Source organism: Carcharhinus amblyrhynchos, chromosome 3, assembly GCF_965287045.1.
Source record: "Carcharhinus amblyrhynchos chromosome 3, sCarAmb.v2.hapA, whole genome shotgun sequence".
Taxonomy (NCBI): domain Eukaryota; kingdom Metazoa; phylum Chordata; class Chondrichthyes; order Carcharhiniformes; family Carcharhinidae; genus Carcharhinus; species Carcharhinus amblyrhynchos.
In genome coordinates this window covers 35,300,546-35,319,999 of record NC_137326.1, presented here as the reverse complement: position 1 = coordinate 35,319,999, position 19,454 = coordinate 35,300,546, and the positions used below count along the sequence as shown (strand labels likewise).

The following is a 19,454-nucleotide window of genomic DNA, read 5'->3' as shown; positions in this document are numbered from 1 at the left end:
TGCTTTCTGGTTGCCAGTGAGACCAAAGATTTGCAGATTAGGTTGACTGGCCATGCTAAATTGCCCATTAGTGTCAGGGGAATTTTCAGGGTAAATGTGGGGTTACAGGGATAGGGCCTGGATGGGATTGTTGTCAGTGCAGGCTTGATGGGTCAAATGGCCTCCATCTGCATTGTAGGGATTCTATGATTCAATCCATGCCAGGATACCATCTGCTACTCTAGTGCTGTAGTTTTGTGTGGGACCTTAGCGGAAGCACTCCAAAAATCCAACTACACCCCATCTGGTGCTTCCCACTTATCCATTCTGCTAGTTACATCTTTACCATACTCAGTTTGTCAAACAATTTCCCATACATAAATCCACGTTGACTCTGCCTAATCAGCTTATTTTCCAAATGTCCAGTTATCACATCATTTATTAGATTCTAGTATTTTCTCTGCTACTGACAGCAGGCTAACAGGTCTGTGGTTCCCCACTTTCCTTTCTTAAGCAGCCCCAATCCTTCCAATGGCAGACATTATCCCAGAATCTATAGAATTTTGAAAAACGATCATCAATGCATCCACCAACTCTATAGTGACCTCTTTCAACACACTACCTTGTAAATCCAGGGTCCCAGGGATTTATCAATCAACCGTCAACATCCTTGGGGCTACCACTGACCAGAAACTCAACTGGACTCACTTCATAAACATACTGGCTACAAGAGCAGGTCAGAGGCTAGAAATACTGCAGTGAGAAACTCATCTCCTGACTTCCCAAAACTTCCAACATCTACAAGGTACAAGTCAGGGCTGTGATGGAGTACTCTCCACCTGCCTGGATGAGTGCAACTCCAACAACACTCAAGAAGCTTGACACCATCCAGGACAAAATAGCCCACTTGAATGGCACCACATCCACTCCCTCCACCACCAACGCTCAGCAGTAGCAGTGTGTGCTATGATCCTTAGACAACACCTTCCAAACCCATGACCACTTCCATCTAGAAGGACAAGGACAATAGATGCATGGGAACACCAATGCTGCAAGATCCCCTCTAAGCCAGTAAACATTCTGACTTGGAAATATATCACTGTTCCTTTGCACTCGCTGGGTCAATATCCTGAAATTCCCTCCCTAACAGCATTGTGGGTCAACCTACAGCACATGGACTGCAGTAATTCAAGAAGGCAGCTCATCATCATTTCCTCAAGGGCAACTAGGGATGGGCAATAAATGCTGGCCAGCCAGCGATGCCCACATCTCATGGATGAATAAAGTCCCAATAATTTTTCAATGTTACTTTCTTAAAACTAATATTAACTTCCATCAGTTCCTCATTCTCACTAATCCAGTGTTCATTATTTCTGGGGGATTTCTTGCATCTTCCTCCATTAAGACAGACACGAGGCATTTATTTAGCTTCACTGCCATTTTCCTATTCTCCATTTTAAGTTCTTAGGTCTCCACCTGTAATGGGTCCACATTCGTCCTTGTGATAACTGGACACTGAAAATAGTAGGATTGAGCAGAAACAATATGGATTTATGAACGGGAAATTGTGTACGACAAAACTGTTGGAATTTTTTTTGAGGAAATAACTAGCAGAATAGATAAGGAGAAACTCAAGCAAGGCTGGGGAGATGAGGTCGTCTACCTCCTAATCAACACCTATACCTGATGTTAAAATGCCACCCCTACTATCTTCCACGTGAGTTCACCTCCATTATCCTGATGGCAGTTTATATCCCACTCCAGGCCAACCTAAAGATCACTGGATGAAATATATACCACTACGAATAGCCTCGAGACGAAATATCCTGAGACCTTGTTCATCGTGGCCAGGAACTTCAATCAGGTCAAGCTCAAGAGTGTACTACCAAGTTACCAGCAATGTCTCCTGTTCCATCAGAGGCCCAAACATCCTAGACCACTGCTACACAAATAACAAACATGCCTACCACTATCACCCACCCACACTTTGGCAAATCAGACCATAAGGCTATGCTCCTGCTCAAAAACAAAAACTGAAGTGGGAGAATCCAAAGAAAGTCACGCATGTTGGTCTGAGGAATTGGATGAACCCCTACAGGGCTACTTGGAGTCAGCAAACTGGTTAGTATTTAAAAACTCTGCAACCGGCCTGAACGAGTACACCACAACTGCAACTAACTTCATTAGTAAGTATATAGAAGACTATGTACCAAAGAAGCAAATCCATGGAAACCATGGATGAACAGGCCTATCCACTGCTTGAAGTCCAGGTCTGAGGCATTCAAGTCAGGTGATACTGACCTGTACAAGAAAGCCAGATACAATCTAAGGAGATCCATCAAATATGCCAAAAGACAGTACTGGACCAAGCTAGAGTCCCAGGCTAGCCACACCGACTCCCACTGACAATGGCAAGATCTGCTAGACATAACAGGCTGCAAGATGAAGGCAGATAAAATCACCTGCTCCAACACACCTCTCCCTGATGAGCTCACTGCATTCTATGCCCATTTTGAGCAAGAGGTCAGCGAGGTCATGCCCTCCACCCTGAAAGCCCTGGATGAACCTCCACCTGGGGTCACCATTGCAGATGTCAGAGCAGCTTTCTCAAAAGTCAACCCACAGAAAGCAATGGGCCTGAATGGGGTATCCGGACAAACACTGAGATCCTGCGTGGATCAGCTGGCAGGGGTATTCACGGATATCTTCAACCGCTCTTTACAACAATCTGAGGTCCCTATCTGCTTCAAGAAGATGACCATCATCCCGATACCTAAGAAAGACCAAGCAGCATGCCTTAAATAACAATCGGCCGATGGCTCTGACATCTATCATTACGAAGTGCTTCGACAGGCTAGTCATTCCACGATTCAATTCCAGCCTCCCGGACTACCTGGATCCACTACAGTTCACCTAACGCACTACAGCGGATGCCATCTCTTTGGCCCTGCACTCAACCCTGGAACACCTAGATATCAAAGACACTTACGTATTGACTACAGCTCAGCCTTCAACACCATTATTCCCACGGAACTCATCTTCAAATTCCGTGGCCTGGACTTCAGCACTTCCCTCTGCGACTGCATCCTGAACTTCCTAACTCACAGGCCACAATCTGTTAAGGATAGGCAAAAACACCTCTTCCACAACCATCCTCAACACCAGTGCCCCACAAGGCTGTGTTCTCAGCCCCCCACTACACTCCTTATACACCAATGGCCGTGTGGCTAAAATCCCCTCCAATGCGATTTTCAAGTTTGCTGACAACACCACCACATCCCAAACAACAAGGAGACAGAGTACATGAATGAGATAGAAAATCTGGTGAACTGGTGTCGCAACAATAATCTCTCCCACAATGTCAACATGAAGGAAATTGTTATCGACTTCAGGAAGCATAAAGGAGACCATGCCCCTGCCCACGTCAATGAGGATGAAGTAGAAAGGATCGAGAGTTTCAGGTTTTTTAGGTGTCCAGATCACCAACAACCTGTCCTGGTCCTCCCATGCCAACACCATTATTAAGAAAGCCACCAACTCCTCTATTTTCTCAAAAGACTAATGAAATTTGGTACGTCAGCTACGCCTCTCACCAACTTTTACAAGCGCACCATAGAAAGCATTCTTTCTGGTTGTATCACAGCCAGTATGGTATTGTTCCTGCTCTGCCAAGGCTGTAAGGAACTACAAAAGGTCATGAATGTAGTCTAATCCATCACGCAAAACTAGCCTCCCATACATTGATTCTGTCTACACTTCCTGCTGCCTCGGCAAAGCAGCCAACATAGTTAAGGATTCCACACATTCTCTCTTCCACTTTCTTCCGTCAGGAAAAAGATACAAAAGTCGGAGGTCATGAACCAACAACAGCTTCTTCCTTGCTGCTGTCACTTTTGAATGGACTTACCTTGCATTAAGTTGATCTTTCTTTACACCCTATGACTATGACACTACAATGCTACGACTCTAATACTACATTCTGCACCCTCACGTTTCTTTCTCTATGAATGGTATCCTTTCTTTGTTTAGCATGCAAGAAACAATACTTCTCATTGTATGTTAATACATGTGACAATAACAATAAATCAAATCAGTGAACCTGGTGCATTTTCAGAAGGCTTTTGATAAGGTGAGCAAGCAAAATTAGTGCAATGGGCTTTGGGGTAATAGACTGAGAATTGGTTAATGGACACAAATTTAGAGCACATGGAACAGCGAATATCTGGTATGAAATGAGAATTAGTTAACAGTCAGCAAGAGACTAGGAATAAATGAGTCATTCTCCAGTTGGTGGGCTGTGACTAGTGGGGTACTGCAAGGATTGGTACTTGGGGCCCAGCGCTGTTTGCAATCTATATCAGAAATTAGGACATGGGGACCAGATGTTGTATTTCTATGCTTGCTGACAACACAAAATTAGGAGGGAGTGGGTGTTGTAAAGTAAATGCAAAGGGGTAAGCGAGTGGGCAAGAACATGACAGATGGAATAAAATGTGGAAAAATGAAGCTATCAGCTTTGGTAGGGGAAACAGAAATGCAGAGCGTTTCTTAAATTGAATGATTGGAAAGTGATGTCTACAGGTACCTGGGAGTCCTTGGTCACAAGTCACTGAAAGTTAACGTACAGGTGTAGCAAGCAATTAGAAAGGCAAACTCTATGTTTATTGCAAGCGGATTTGACTACAGAAGTAAAGAAGTCTTGCTGTAATTGTGTAGAAGCTTGGAGAGACCACATCTGGAGTATTGTGCGCAGTTTTGTCTCCTCACCCAAGCAAGAGAATCAGAAGGAGTGCAGCAAAGGTTCACTACACTTGGAGAGATTGGAAACAGGACCTAGAGAGGAATGAAAAGGATTAAATGTCCAAAATTTAGAGGGCAAATGCAGGAAGAACCTTTCTCCTAGCTGTGGGCTGTAGCAGTCTCAGAATAAGAAACATGTCATTGAAGACTGATACAAGGAGGAATTTTACCACTCAGAATGATGAATCTTTGAAATTTTCCTCTCCAGACAGCTGTAGAGGCTTACTGACTACATTCGAGAGGTGAATAGTCTTCTAGATATTAAAAGACATCAATGTGATAGGTGTGTAAAATGGCATTGAGGTAGGTCAGCCATGATCCAGTTGAATGGCAGAGGGGCCAAATAACCTACTCCTGCTCCTATTCGCTATGTCCCTATCCTTAAAATACATTAACGACTGAGTTTTCATCAAAGAAGCATCCATTCACACCTACTTTCTTGACAGCCACATAGCTACACAACGATGTTCGACATACCTTAAATTTTAAAATCCACTTGCATAACATTTCATGAATCTCTAAAAAAACCATACATAATTGCCACATTCTGTTAAGTCTTGCTTTTTGCAAATCCATGCTGACAGTCCCTAATTATTCCAGGACTTAAGTGTCAACTCTAGCATGATACCAACATGAAACACATCTTCCCATCACCCTTTTCCAACAGCATTCCACAAGCATTCCCTCCATGACAACTTGGTCCACTACTCTATTGTCCCTTCAACCATTTCCCCTGTAACTGCAGAAGCTGCAACATCTGCCCCTTTATTGCCTCCCTCCTCACAGTCCAAGGGCCCAAACACTCCTTTCAGATGAAATTGAAGGAGATGCACTTGCCCAATATTTCAGTCACTTGCCATTGCAACTCAGCATCTTACTCTCACACCTCTATGTCCACCCTTGGACTGCTACAATGCTCCAGTTATGCACAATGCAAACTGGAGGAACATCACCTCATTTTCTGATTTATTGTGTTCAATTTTAGACTGTGAATTTTCCTCTCCTTTTTGTTTGTCCTTGATTTGTCCCAATGCAAACAGCATCGGTCATTTGTTCTTAAATTTTGCTTTCACTGAAGACAGAACTTTGTTCTCCTATTAACATATTCTGCCATCTTACCTTTATGTCACAATTAGCACTTCTTTAGTCCTTAACACTACCATTAATATTCCCTTTGTCTTCTGTCTACATCATTGTAATCTCTCCTTAGCTCCAATCTCTGACTTTCTACTCCACCCCACCTTCTCCACCCCATTGTCCAACTATATAATCCATTACACTTCTCTCCTTCTTCGGTTCTGAAAAATCATATTGACTCAAAACATTAGTTCTACAGATGCTGCCAGACTTGCTGAATTTATCCAGCATTTTCTGTTATTTCAGATTTCCGGCATCCAGAGTATTTTGCTTTTATCACTTCTGCACTGTTTTGCAACAAAGGTTTGTGGTAAATATTCTACATTTAAATCACTTGTGAAATAAGTTAATTTTTCATACAGGTCCAGTGTCTCAAATACAGCTGAAACTAGAGATGTCTATTTCTATAAGCTGCCATCCACAAATTTTAATTCTCATTACATGTAAAGTTACTTACTAGTTTGTTAGGTTAGGTGCTGAATTGGCATGGTGGCATGCCAAACTAAACATCAGCTTCACGTGCTAGTCTTTTCTGGCAGTCCAAGATGTCTGGAGCTGAGGAGTTTAAAAAAGTTGGACTTCAAGTTTCCTTATATAACCAAGTTACTGGTAATATCCCTGAGAAATTTCATTATACCATCCATGGCTTCTCCATCCTCTTATAATGGGCTGTAGTCCTTATTCCTCTACACGATGCACTGCCAAAGTCCTCAGTTGGAAATCGTTGGAAAGTATCACTTGAATTAATGTGAATTCACACTTTTTATGCACTAATTTTACTGTAAACCAACCTGCATCCTAAAGTTATGCCTTGTCGAATGAGGTGTAATTGGGTTTTTAAAAATGCATCAAATCTTAACTACTGTTGACAACTTCCCTGGCCTTGTCACAGGCCCAAAACACTGCACTATTAGGTCAAATTGCAATTTATTTTACTACTTTCAGCTTAGTATACTGCCTTCACTGCTATCAATGCAGGGAAATCGAATGTAGATCGGGCAACGGCTTTGTGGAACACCTCCGTTCCATCTACAAGTGAGTGTCCAAGAGTCTGGTTACTTGTCATTTTAATTCTTTAGCTCACTCTGGGACATTTTAGGAGGCAGGGGTTAATGAAACTCAATGCAAGCTTGAAGAAAAGCATCTCATCTTTCAAAAAGGTACTTTGCAGCCTTCCGTACTGAGTTCAATAATTTCAGACCATGACATCTGTCTCCCTTTTTTTTGGGTGGCAGCTGTTGATGATCCCACATTTCCCATTTACACCTTCTCTAAACCCATCTTTTGTTTTAAACAAAGAACAACACAGCATGGGAAACAGGCCCTTCGGCCCAACGAGCCCGCGCCGCCGTCCCACTGTCTCATGACCTATTCATGATTTTAGTCTACGCCTAATGTAGGAGGATCAGGGAGGTCCAATATAGGGACAATTTGTTACCCAATCAATCAGCCTAAAAGCACATCTTTGGGATGTGGGAGGAAACCGGAGTACCCGGAGGAAACCCACGCAACCACGGGGAGAACGTGCAAACTCCCACAGACACAGGCCCAAATCCATGTGTCCGCACAGCAACAGAGATAGTCTCTGAGCTGTCATGTTGCCCTCGAGATGGTCCAGTTTAAGCACACTAACGACATGAAGCAATAGGCAACTCCCGAAGCAACGTCCAAGAGCAGCCCACTACAACCTGCCGCATGCATGCCCCTTGCTTTAAGTCACGGTTTCTAAGAACATATTGACTATTTAAAATGAGGTGTTTTGTTACTTGCCCCGCTGCCATCTTCTTTTGCCTTGCAGCATCATCCCTTTTGTTGTTTAAATTTCTTCTGCCTTCAACTCTTTATCTTAGACTCGCCACTTTGTTTTGCTCTGCCTCTATAATTGTTAAGATCTGATAAAACTCTTCCCAGTTCTGACAAACAGTCATCAACTCTATTTCACTCTCCGTACATGCTACTCAGCCTGCTGAGTATTTCAAGTCAATTTTAATTCCTGGTTCGCAATCCAAGAGATTTTATTTCAATCCAAATGGCTGCTTAGCCTCCTTTATGACCTCACTGTTTCTGGATGCCAGAGATCCCTTATCATTGGCCCGCAATCAAACTAAACACTAGGAAAAAGGTGAAATAAAAACAAACCGCTGCAAATACTCAGCAGGTTTATCAGCAACAGAGAAAAACAGAGTTATTGCTTCAGGTCAATGGTGATTCTTTGTTCTGATGAAAGGTAGTCATCAACTTGAAGTGTTAGCTCTGTTCCTCTCCACAGATGCTGCCTGACCTGCTGAGTATTTCCAACATTTTCTATTTTTGTTGCATATTTGTAATATTTTGCTTTTGTACTTGGAAAGGTGATGTCCATGCCATAGAGATTAGTAGATCTTTGCTCACAGCTTTCTTCAAGGTCAGCAACAAAACACAGGCCAATAATTAACTTTGCAAAAAAAAAACAATGGTCCCAAAAACACAGTGGCACAGTGGTTAGCACTGCTGCCTCACAGAGTCAGGGACCTGGATTCAATTCCCAGCTTGGGTCACTGTCTGTGTGGAGTTTGCACATTCTCCCATGTCTGCATGAGTTTCCTCCAGGTGCTCCTCTTTCCTGCCACAGTCTGAAAGACATACTGGTTAGGTGCATTGACCCGAACAGGTGCCCGAGTGTGGTGACTAGGGAAATTTCACAGTAACTTCATTGCAGTGTTATTGTAAACGTTATTTGTGGCTAATAAACTTTACTACATTACTAATAAAAAGTCTGGAAGAGGGAAAGGCTTAATAATTAACAAGAAAAAACAAAGAGGCAAATAGATGCTAATCTGTTAAGAATATCATGTTTAAATTTCTTCAAAATCTGACTGAAGAGTTTTTAATATTAATATCAAAATATTCACTAGTAAGACAGCAAAGTCAGAACACTTTCCTCTACTTGAAATAATTTTCCATCAAAATAGAGATACATAATCTAGGTTTTTAAAAACTTACATTACTCTACAATTTATTTTTTTCTAAAGTAGCCAGTTTCATCCAGGGAGCAATGTGGCTGATCAGAAAAATATAAATCATGAATTAGATTCTTGGCTTAAATCAAAGTTTTTTTTTAATTTTCTGAAGCTTTATTATAACTAGATGAGAATCAGGTTAAAAACAAGTTTCTTTGTTGCAAGCATGTTTGTTCAGGATTTTGAGGTGTGTGTTGATCTGTGTTAAACACGGAGCTAAGAAAATGTATTTGCCTTTGAAACTACTTTAAGCTAAAGGAATTAAGGTGGCATCACAGCAGAAATTGCTGGAAATAAACAGTAACTCAGGTAATGTTTGTGCAGAGAGAGAGGGAGAGTTTACATTTAGAGTCAGTTACACTATCAGAACTGGAAAAAAATGTAATGGGTGAGAAATTTGAGAGAGGTGGTGAAGCTGGATTTGTAAGGGCAAATGGGAAAATCTGTTACAAGATGGAAAGCAGAAGAAACAAATTGACAAATGTTGATGATGCAGCAAAGGGAGATTGTTGATCAACAAGCAAGGAAACAAAACATGAGTCTAGAGGTTGTGTGTGTGAGAGAGACAGAGAGAGTGCGAGCACTGTAAAGTGCTTCAAAGACGAGGTGGAGAGAAGTCTAGGTAGGAACATGGGAGAGAATTAAAATTATAGATGATCCAAAGCGTGAGGTCACACATACAGACAAAACAGAAACTTTCAGCAAAGTGGTCACCCAATCTGCATTTGGTTTTCCCAATGCAGAGACGATCACACTGTAACCACTGAATACAGAATATAAAGTTGATGGTACAAGAAAATCACTTCCACCTGGAAGTAGTATTTGGGACCCTGGAAAGGAAGTAATAGAAGGGAAGGTATTGCATCACCTGCATCGCAGGAGAAGGTACATGAGTGGAAAAGTCCATTTGGAATGCTGAAAGAGCAGAAGATGTACTAGGCAATAGCATAAAGTTGAAGGTGGTGTAAATGGTGAGGATAAACACAGAAATGGGTGGAAGATGAAGACAAGAGGAATCCCATTTAGGTTGTTGGCAAGTGGGGAAGAAACGAAAGGTCACGTGCAGGAAATGAAATGTACATGGTGGAGATCCTGACAACCACAATGGCGGGAAATCCTCCGTCAAGGACTGTCCTGGACTCCCCAGCGTTCCTTGCAAATCAAATGATTTAAGTGTACTCCTTACAGTGTCAAAAAAAATGCCTGTTATCCAGCATTCTCCAGGAATGATCATGCACGTACTGAGGTCACACAAGCAGTCCGGGAGCACAGCGGCACTGAGATAACATGGTGCTGCAGAACAGCGGGAAGCCGAGACAAAAGCAACGGTAGGCTACCAATAATAACCAGTGTTTGATATCTCTAGTAAAATAAAAAACAGATTCAACCCCAGAATTTTGGTCAACAGAAAATTCCTGTTCGTAGAATGCCATGTAACAGAAATTTTCCTGTAGTATAGCGTGCCCAAACTCTCAGTGCAGTCTTCACCAATGCCCTATACAGCTGCAGCAAGACCTCCCTACTTTTATATTCAATCCCCCTCGCGATGAAGGCCAGCATCCCATTCGCTTTCCTGACCACCTGCTGCACCTGCAAGCTGGGTTTTTGCGACTCATGCAGAAGGACCCCGAGGTCCCTCTGCACCGTCGCCTGCTGCAGTTTTTCACCACGTAAGTAATAGTCCTTCCTACCATTCTTCCTACCAAAGTGGACCACCTCACACTTGCCAACATTAAATTCCATTTGCCATTTCCTGGCCCATTCGCCCAGCCTATCTAGATCCTTCTGCAGACTCTCCACACCCTCCGCACAATTTGCCTTTCCCCCAATCTTGGTGTCATCAGCAGCTGGAGTACTGTGTGCAGTTTTGGGCGCCGCACCTGCACAAGGATATTTTGGCCCTGGAGTGCAGAGGAGGTTTACTAGGCTGATACCGGAGTTGAGGGGATTGAGCTATGAGGAGAGGCTGAATAAACTAGGCTTGTACTCGTTAGAGTTTAGAAGAATGAGGGGAGATCTCATTGAGACGTATATGATGATGAATGGGATGGATAGGATAGAGGTGGAGAGACTCTTCCCGCTCAAAAAAGACAGTAGGACTAGGAGGCACAGCCTCAAGATAAAGGGGAGGCGGTTTAGAACGGAGTTGAGGAGGAACTTCTTCACTCAAAGGGTGGTGAATCTCTGGAATTCTCTGCCCGTTGAAGTGGTGGAGGCTGCCTCGCTAAATATTTTTAAGAAGCGGGTTGATGGGTTCTTGATAAGAGAGGGGATTAAGGGTTATGGGGAGAGGGCGGGAAAGTGGAACTGAGCCACGACAGATCAGCCATGATCTTATTGAATGGCGGGGCAGGCTCGAAGGGCTAGATGGCCTACTCCTGCTCCTATTTCTTATGTTCTTATGTTCCTCTACATCGGGGAAATTGGATTGGATGACTGCTTTATGGAACACCTCAGCATGGCCCAGAGTTTCTGGTCGCCAGTTATTTTAATTTTCCAGTCAACTCTCACTTGTTCTCAGCCTCAAGCACTGTCCCAAGAACAACACATCAATTTTCAACTTTACAATCTTCCAGGCTCAGTTTAATGATTTCAGATCATAGCTGCTGTCTCCATCTGTTTCTGCTATTCCCGTTTACACTTTTTGTTCTTAACATGCTTCTTCCTTTCAACTTGCAACAGCATCTTTTGTCATTTAATCTCTCCTGTCTTCCACTCCATCAAACACTCCGTTTTGTCCATCCTCATCCCTCACCATCTTTTCTCGTGGTTCCATATTAGCTTAAAACACTTCTGACGAAAGGTCATTGACCAGTGTTTCTCACTCCACAGATGCTGCATGATCTGGGTATTTCCAGCATTTTCTGATTTTATTTCAGATTTCTCGCATCTGCAATATTTTGCTTTAGTATCACAGCAAGCTGGACTTGTTGAATGCCTTGTATGTTACTGAAATTTTTTTAAAACTATTACTGAGAGCCGACTGGGATATAGCAAGAAGAGATCAGGGTATACCTACATTATGTAGATTTGAAATGGCTTTAAAAATTTACATATACAGATTAAACACTAAGTAAATTTCACAAAATAGATTATGTATTAGTCTTTGTTTGGTGTTGAAGAAATAAGATAGTCGAGCTTCACTGTGTGCATTTTACAATAGATTAAATGTGCTTAAAAGTTATAAACATTGCTACCACAATTAAAGCATTATATGCATGAAGGAAGAGAATGTCTGAACTTCTGAAACAGCAATTTATTTATGAACTGGGCATAGGAGGGTTCACATCCCAGTCTTTCAACTTAAAAACTACTGACAAAGGGTTTCTGCTGCTTCAGCATGAAAAAACTGGTTTCAAAAGTCTTTTATACACCTTGTCCAATTTACCTTTAATGGGAAGAAAAATCAACAGATTGTATGACAGGCTTATCTGTTACCATTATAATTTAGTTTATTTTTCCCCTGGCAGTAGAAACTATCTTTGTGCTTTAAGTCGTATCTGGTGTGTATGGATTTATCAAAAATCTGGTGCTCAAAGATCACGAATCAGTTAATAAGGAGTAATGACTAATGGAACAGATATTGGACCTTTCCTGCTGCTTTGAAAGATATAAAGCTGCAAAACAAATGAACTTCAGTAAATACAATGGATTTGATTGCCTCATCAGTGACACTCAATTACAGTACAACATGCAACTCTTTCCCTTTTGGAAGATTAATGTAACGTCTTCTCTATCAAGCCACTATAATTGTCATTAAACTTCAAAAATACTTCAATGGCTGTCAAATGCTTTGGGATGTTGTGAAGGCATTACATGAACCTAAACCTATCATATAATGCATACACGGTAACAATGACTATCTTAATGTATGCATCCATACAACATGTAGACAGGGGACATAACATTACATTACTCTGGTGGAAGTGAAACAGTAGCCTGTTTTTGAGTGTCATTTACCAAACAAGGCATGCAAGCATATCAGGAATCTAAGCAAATTTAGAAAGCAAGAAATAGCACTCACAATCCCATCTCAAATAATTTAAGGTTACAGTGTTTAATGACCGTCCATTAGGCCAATTCAGGCTCTTGTACCCACAAAAGACTATAGTCAAATCAATGGAAACCCGGCTTTCAGTATTTTTTTAAAAAGTGTCATAGAATGGTCTGGTAATATCCATTATGTCATCACAACAAAGTTAAACTCAGGCTCTTGATTGACCATCACCTCCTTCCAGCCAATTAGAAGTGAGTGAATGATGCCATATTTGATACTTGCGCCTCTATCCAAAATGGTTGGAAGAAACCACAAAGAGGACAATAAAAACAGTTAAGACTACTGAAAATTGATTATAAATACATTACATGGAAAAATGGCTAAATAAATGACAATTGTAAAACAAAACAAAAACCAAGTCAAAATTTTTTTTAAATGTTATTTCAAATTTATACAATGTGTTTTCGGTAGTCCTATGAGTGTCATACCATTCTAGGTGGATGTCATTTCCCTGCTAACAATTGACAGATTAAATGCAAGTCATTTTCATTTGACAGCATAGTGAGAGCCACAGTATAACACCGCACTAATCTAATATCAAAAAAGTCATATCTCACAGCATACGGAGCTATCAACAAGGATACAAGAAACATTAGAGATTTTCCCATTACATAATAGCATTTTTAACTTTGATATTTGACTTTTGAAATTTAACTACTTGTTTACTAAATATTGCACTGACATTCGAACCTGGGAAAACAAAGTGCTGTTATGACATCTCACATCTATCAAATTATTTAAGTGATGGTGTTATGGTAAAAAGCCTTGTAAGACCTATTAGACATGTTTCATGCCCACACACAAGTGTGCAATGAGATTACCAATGGCACCTGGTTTTACAGATTCAATAAAATTTAGTTACAGATAAAACAGTACTGAAAAAGTTTGCACTGCAGAATAATTCCAGAACCTGACGAAGATTCACAATAAAGAATGGGACTCAACTTAGTCAGTACCAGCACAAACACTCATATCAGGTACACAGAGCTTTCCCTGAACTATCGCAAAACAGACTTCAATCCCAACTCAAGAGCAAAACTATTGCCTCAGTGTAACTTTTCCAGTTCCTACATCAACAATGTGGCCTCTATCAAAGTCAAATTAGTGTTGAACTATGGACAGTTGTATGCCATGATCTTATCATTATTGTCTTGGAAAACAGAAAGACTGTCCAAATTAATTTTATTTTAAAACCCTTACAGCCCACAGAGGAATCTTGCATTAACTAGATAGGTTCAAAATGCAAGTATCAACGCATTTAAAAAAAGTATCTGTGTATTGTAACAATAGCCAAAAACATCCATCAGCAGCATGTTTTTATACTGAATTTTAAGGATATTTCAGCAACACCTGTTCTAAATTTAGCAAAAAAAAAATGAAATTTGAGTCTTCTTGTCCAATTTCACTAATTTAAAATGGCTGAAATTTAATTCAGCACCTTTATCTGAGGCCCTACACAGATTGGACAGCATAGAAGCTAAATGTCTAAACAATGTCTGAAGGACATGATCCAAGATGTAGCAAATAGAAAGTAAAGTGGGTAGATTCAAATAGCAATGTTACCCAATAGTCATTTCCACCATTTATGATAGAGATTGTTACAAAATAATATGGAGATTTTAAAATTAGTTTACATGGTAGAGTTCAAGATTGCTAAATGCAAATTTACAACTTTTCTATCCAAAGTTTAAAATTGGATTCAATATTAATATGTCAAACAGGCTGAGGTAATAACTTAGTAGCAGGGTACATTACTCATCCACAAGACAGCTTGACATAAATGAAACCAAGAGTAGTTAGCCTTAACCTCTTGAAATACAACTCAGTATTGTGATCAGCTTCTGCAGAATCATCCAGACATAGCAGGATGGTCAATCACAGTGAATTATTATTCGTAATGTAAACTTTCAATAGCTCCAAAATACTATCTAGAACCACTCCCTCATTACCTGACAAACAAGATAGCAATTGAACCTTAACACGTAGACCGGGGGGGGGGGGGGGGGAGGAACTTTTCAAATAAATAGGATTAGGAAATCATTGCTGGGGAGGAGGAAAGAGTGGGAACTTTGGACGTTTTGTTGGTTAACCCAGTTGCTACAAATATTTGGGCAAACCACGAGTAGTTGAGAATGCATCCATGTAACAGGCCCCCCTTTTGGTCTAGTTGCCTGCGAAGCGGAGTCACTCACCCAGCCCGCGGTTGAGAGGCTGTACAACAGGCAGGCAGGAGGCAAGAAGCACAGCAAAGTTTGAAGCCGCCACTCACCTTCCCGGCTCAGCCGCATGACCTCCCGGTTTTTCCCGCACTCCTTAAAAGTTTCTTCCAATTCGGTGCCTGTGTAACAATTGGACACATCAGTCAGTCAGTCAGTCACTGAGTTACACTTGCCTGCCTTGCCTGCGCCAAGTCGGCGCACAAACATCCCGGGGCCCGCTCCGCCGCTCGCCGCTAAAAGTCTTTTCTAAGGTTAAAGAGCGCTTTGGCCTCACCGTCCGCCCCGTGCTGTTTGGCGGCATCGATCCAGTGGGTCCAGGGCTGTCCCGCCAACGCCTCCGGACTCGGTAGTCTCCTCTCCACAGTCGCCATTGCTGATCCTTCTTGCTGCCCGGCCGCGCTTCGGGCCGCGCTGACGTCAGCCTCGGCCGTTTCCGCCATCTTTTCGCTACATTGTGGCAGGAATTTAACCCTCCCCTTTAACTGCAGTCCCCATCCCTTTAAGAGGAGGCGCTGCTGGGACTCAGCAAAGTTCCCTTACCCCCACTGCAACTCTACAACACACGCGCTACAAACTCATCCAATGCTGAGTTTATCCAGCATTTTCTGTTTTTTTTTTAATTTCAGATTAATTCCCTGTCTGCCAGGAAGCAGATTCAGCTGTAACCTTCAAAATGGTAACTGAATAAAGTATTTATAGGGATACCTTTCATTTATTATTGTCACAAGTAGGCTTACATTAACGCTGCAATGAGGTGACTGTGAAAATCCCTTAGTCGTTACACTCTGTTCGGGTACACTGAAGGAGAAATTTAACATTGCCAAAGAATCTAACCAGCATACCTTTCGGATTCTGGGGGGAAACCAGAGCACCCAGAGGAAAACCATGCAGATACGGGTAGAACGTGCAGACTGCACAATCACCCACCCATGTCTTTGGCACTGTGAAGCAGCAGTGTTAATCACTGTGCTGCTTGGGGTACAGTCAAAAGTATTGAATTTGATTTGTTTTATTATTGTCACATGTATTATTATTCAGTGAAAAGTATTGTTTCTTGCATGCTATACAGGCAAAGCACATTGTTCATAGAAAAGGAAATGAGAGAGTGCGTAATGTAGTGTTACAGTCATAGCTAAGGTGTAGAGAAAGATCAATTTAGTATGAGGTAGGTCCATTCAAAAGGCTAATGGCAGCGGGGAAGGAGCTGTTCTTGTGTCAGTTGGTACGTGACCTCAAACTTTTGTATCTTTTTCCCAATGGAAGAAGATGGAAGACAGTATGTCCGGGGTACGTGGGGTCCGGAATTATGCTCGCTGCTTTTCCAAGGTAGTGGGAATTATAGACAGAATCAATGGAAGGGAGGCTAGTTTGCATGATGGACTGGACTCCAATCACAACACTTGTAGTTTCTTGTGATACAACCAAAAAGAATGCTTTGTATGGTGCACCGGGAAAAGTTGGTGAGAGTCATAGCTGACATGCCAAATTTCCTTAGTCTTCTGAGAAAGTAGAGGCATTGGCGGACTTTCTTAACTATGATGTTGGCATTGGGGATGGGGGGGTGGGGGGGGGGGGGGCGGGGGTGGCCCAGGACAGATTGTTGGTGATCTGGACAGCTAAAAACTTGAAACTCTCAACCATTTCTACTTAATCCCCATTAATGTAGATAGGGGCACAATCTCCACCATGCTCCCCAAAGTTGATGACTACCTCCTTATTTTGTTGACATTGAGGGAGAGATTACTGTTGTTGCAACAGTTCATCAGATTCTCTACCTCATTCCTGTACTCTGTCTCATCATTGTTGCGATCTGACCCATTATGGTGTGCGGTATACAGACAATGCATACCATTCATAGAAGGAAAGGAGAGGGTGCAGAATATAGTGTTATGTCACAGCTAGGGTACAGAGAGAGATAAGCTTGGTATATGGTAGGTCCATTCAAAGTCTGATGGCAGCAGAGGAGAAACTGTTCTTGAGTCGGTTGGTACATGATCTCAGACTTTTGCATCTTTTTCCTGATGGAAGAAGGTGGAAGGGAGTATGTCCTGGGGATGTGGGGTCTGATGGTTTTGCAGAGAAAAGAGCAAAGGGAAAAGCGGCGAATTGTAAAAATTCATTCTAACAGGACTAGACATGGTAAATGCAAGAAGGATGTTCCTGATTGTGGGCTGACCAGAACCAGGAGGTCACAGTCTGAGGATATAGGGTTTACCATTTAGGACAGAGATGAGGAGTCATTTCTTCACCTAGAGAGTGGAATTCGCTACAATGGAAAGCAGTTGAGGCCTAAACATTGATTTTTTTTCAAGCAGTTAGATATAGCACTTGGAGTGAATGGGATCAAAGGATATGGGGGAAGGTGGGATCAGGCTATTGAGTTGGATGTTCAGCCATGATCATAATGAATGGCAGAGTAGGTCAAATAGCCTTCTCCTGCTCCTAATTTCTATGATTCATAGATTCCCACAGTGCAGAAAGAGGCCATTTGGCCCATTGAGTCTGCATCAACCAGAGTCCCACCCAGGCCCTACCCCCACATATTTACCCACTCTAACCTGTGCATCCCCGGATACTAAGAGGCAATTTAGCATGGCCAATCAACCTAGCCCGCACATCTTTGGACTGTGGGAGGAAACCGGAGTACCTGGAGGAAACCCACGCAGTCAGTAACCCCATCCGGAAATGGAACCCAGGTCCCTGGAGCTGTGAAGCAGCATTGCTAACCACTGTACCACCATGCCGTCCATGATCTACGAAAAGCCAGCACAGATACATGGGCTGAGTGGCCTCCTGTGGTGTATTATTTTATATAGCAAGACCCCTAAATCGAATCCAATTGGGTGGTTCCTGATGTTATCCAACATTGCCTGGAAGATATTAATTTGCAGGGCTGGGGGAGGTTTAGGGGAGTGGTGGTACAGTGGTAGTTAATGTTCCCCACCTCTGAGCCAGGTTAAAATCCCACTTCAGGACTTGATAGCCATAGAAGATGCATTCATAATAAGGCCTAATAATTTTATTATCTACTTATAACTCCTTCTTATACGCCTATGACAAGTGGTAAGAGCAGGAGACTCTCTGGTCAGCCCTCCTGGAGTGGTGCTTCTCAAGCCACATTCTCTAGTGACAGGCTAGTGACCTGTTCCAGGAAAAGCAAACTATGGAAGCCGACATAAATATCTTTTTGTCTGCTTCGTGACACTAAACATGGGAGAGAAAAGGGCAGGGGAGTTGAACTAGCTGAGATGCTGTTCGCAAAGAGCCAGTTCAGATGCAATGGGCTGAATGGCTTCCCTCTGTGCTGTAACCATTCTATGATTATATTGCCCCTCCTGCCATTTGTTCCAACGCAGTCATGATCCGTGAGATGGAAAAATGTCCCATATAAATGCTAATCTTGGTGTTCACAACCCCAACTGAAAGCATTTAAAATTGTGCCAGCCATTCTGAGAAATAACAGCTAATATATGGCATCAACCCACTTATCACCAACCCCAACAGCAGAAATCACTGGGCTTTTCGAGCTCCCTTGAAAACAATTGGCAGCTCAACGGAATCTGATCAGGGCATGGTGAACACGGTCATCTGTTCCCTAAGTGGAAGATGTGAAATGACCTGAGGTGTGATTCTGGCTGTGAATGGCAGACCATGGACCAAAGCACATCAACCTGCCCACTGGAGTCAGTTCATCTCCCTCCACTCGGCACCTCAGAAGCCACAAAAGTCATGGTTCATCAAACCGGACGGCCCATTACCAGCTTCACCAGTCACACACAAAAAAATAGTAGTACTGAATTCTGAGAGCCGGCATCTGGATTCCCTTCTCACCAAACTGCTCACACCAGGCTACAAACCCGTTACCTGGTTGGATTGAAAATAAGTTTAAGGTTGCAGCTCAATGGGGTTTTGTTTCTGGGCAGTGCAAACGCTCGGTGCCGCTGCATTATTTACGTACTTACTCTCCAAACAAGTGGTTACGTTTGTTTGCTCGGGTGAGTGGTTTATTTTAGCTGCTTGCTAAGGTGACATAACGTTCAGGAAGAGGGCAAAAAAAAACAGGCAGGGCAAACCATACAAGTTAAGAATGGTTACACTCCTCTCAATGTTTTTGAACTGCCAAATACCATCTTCCCTCCCCCTCTATATGAATTGTACGGGGAGGGGAGCTGGAGAATAAGTACGGCAGCGCTGCACTTCCTCAAACGCGGGGACGTCAGACACCAGGCACCCACGCTGCAGCCCAGCGTCACTGCTGGAGTT

General features: G+C 42.4%; 1 protein-coding gene across 1 annotated transcript in view; it reads right to left on the bottom strand.

The window, feature by feature from the left end:
- The window catches only part of atxn7 (ataxin 7), a 143,799-nt gene extending 128,168 nt beyond the window's left edge, over positions 1-15,631 (bottom strand). Inside the window, exons 1-2 of the mRNA XM_080183152.1 lie at positions 15,466-15,631; positions 15,242-15,310 (exon numbers count right to left, since the gene is read on the bottom strand). Of these exons, the coding sequence (XP_080039278.1) occupies positions 15,242-15,310; positions 15,466-15,631 (235 nt within the window). The remainder of the gene's footprint in view (positions 1-15,241; positions 15,311-15,465) is intronic.
- Between the last annotated feature and the right edge of the window lie 3,823 nt (positions 15,632-19,454).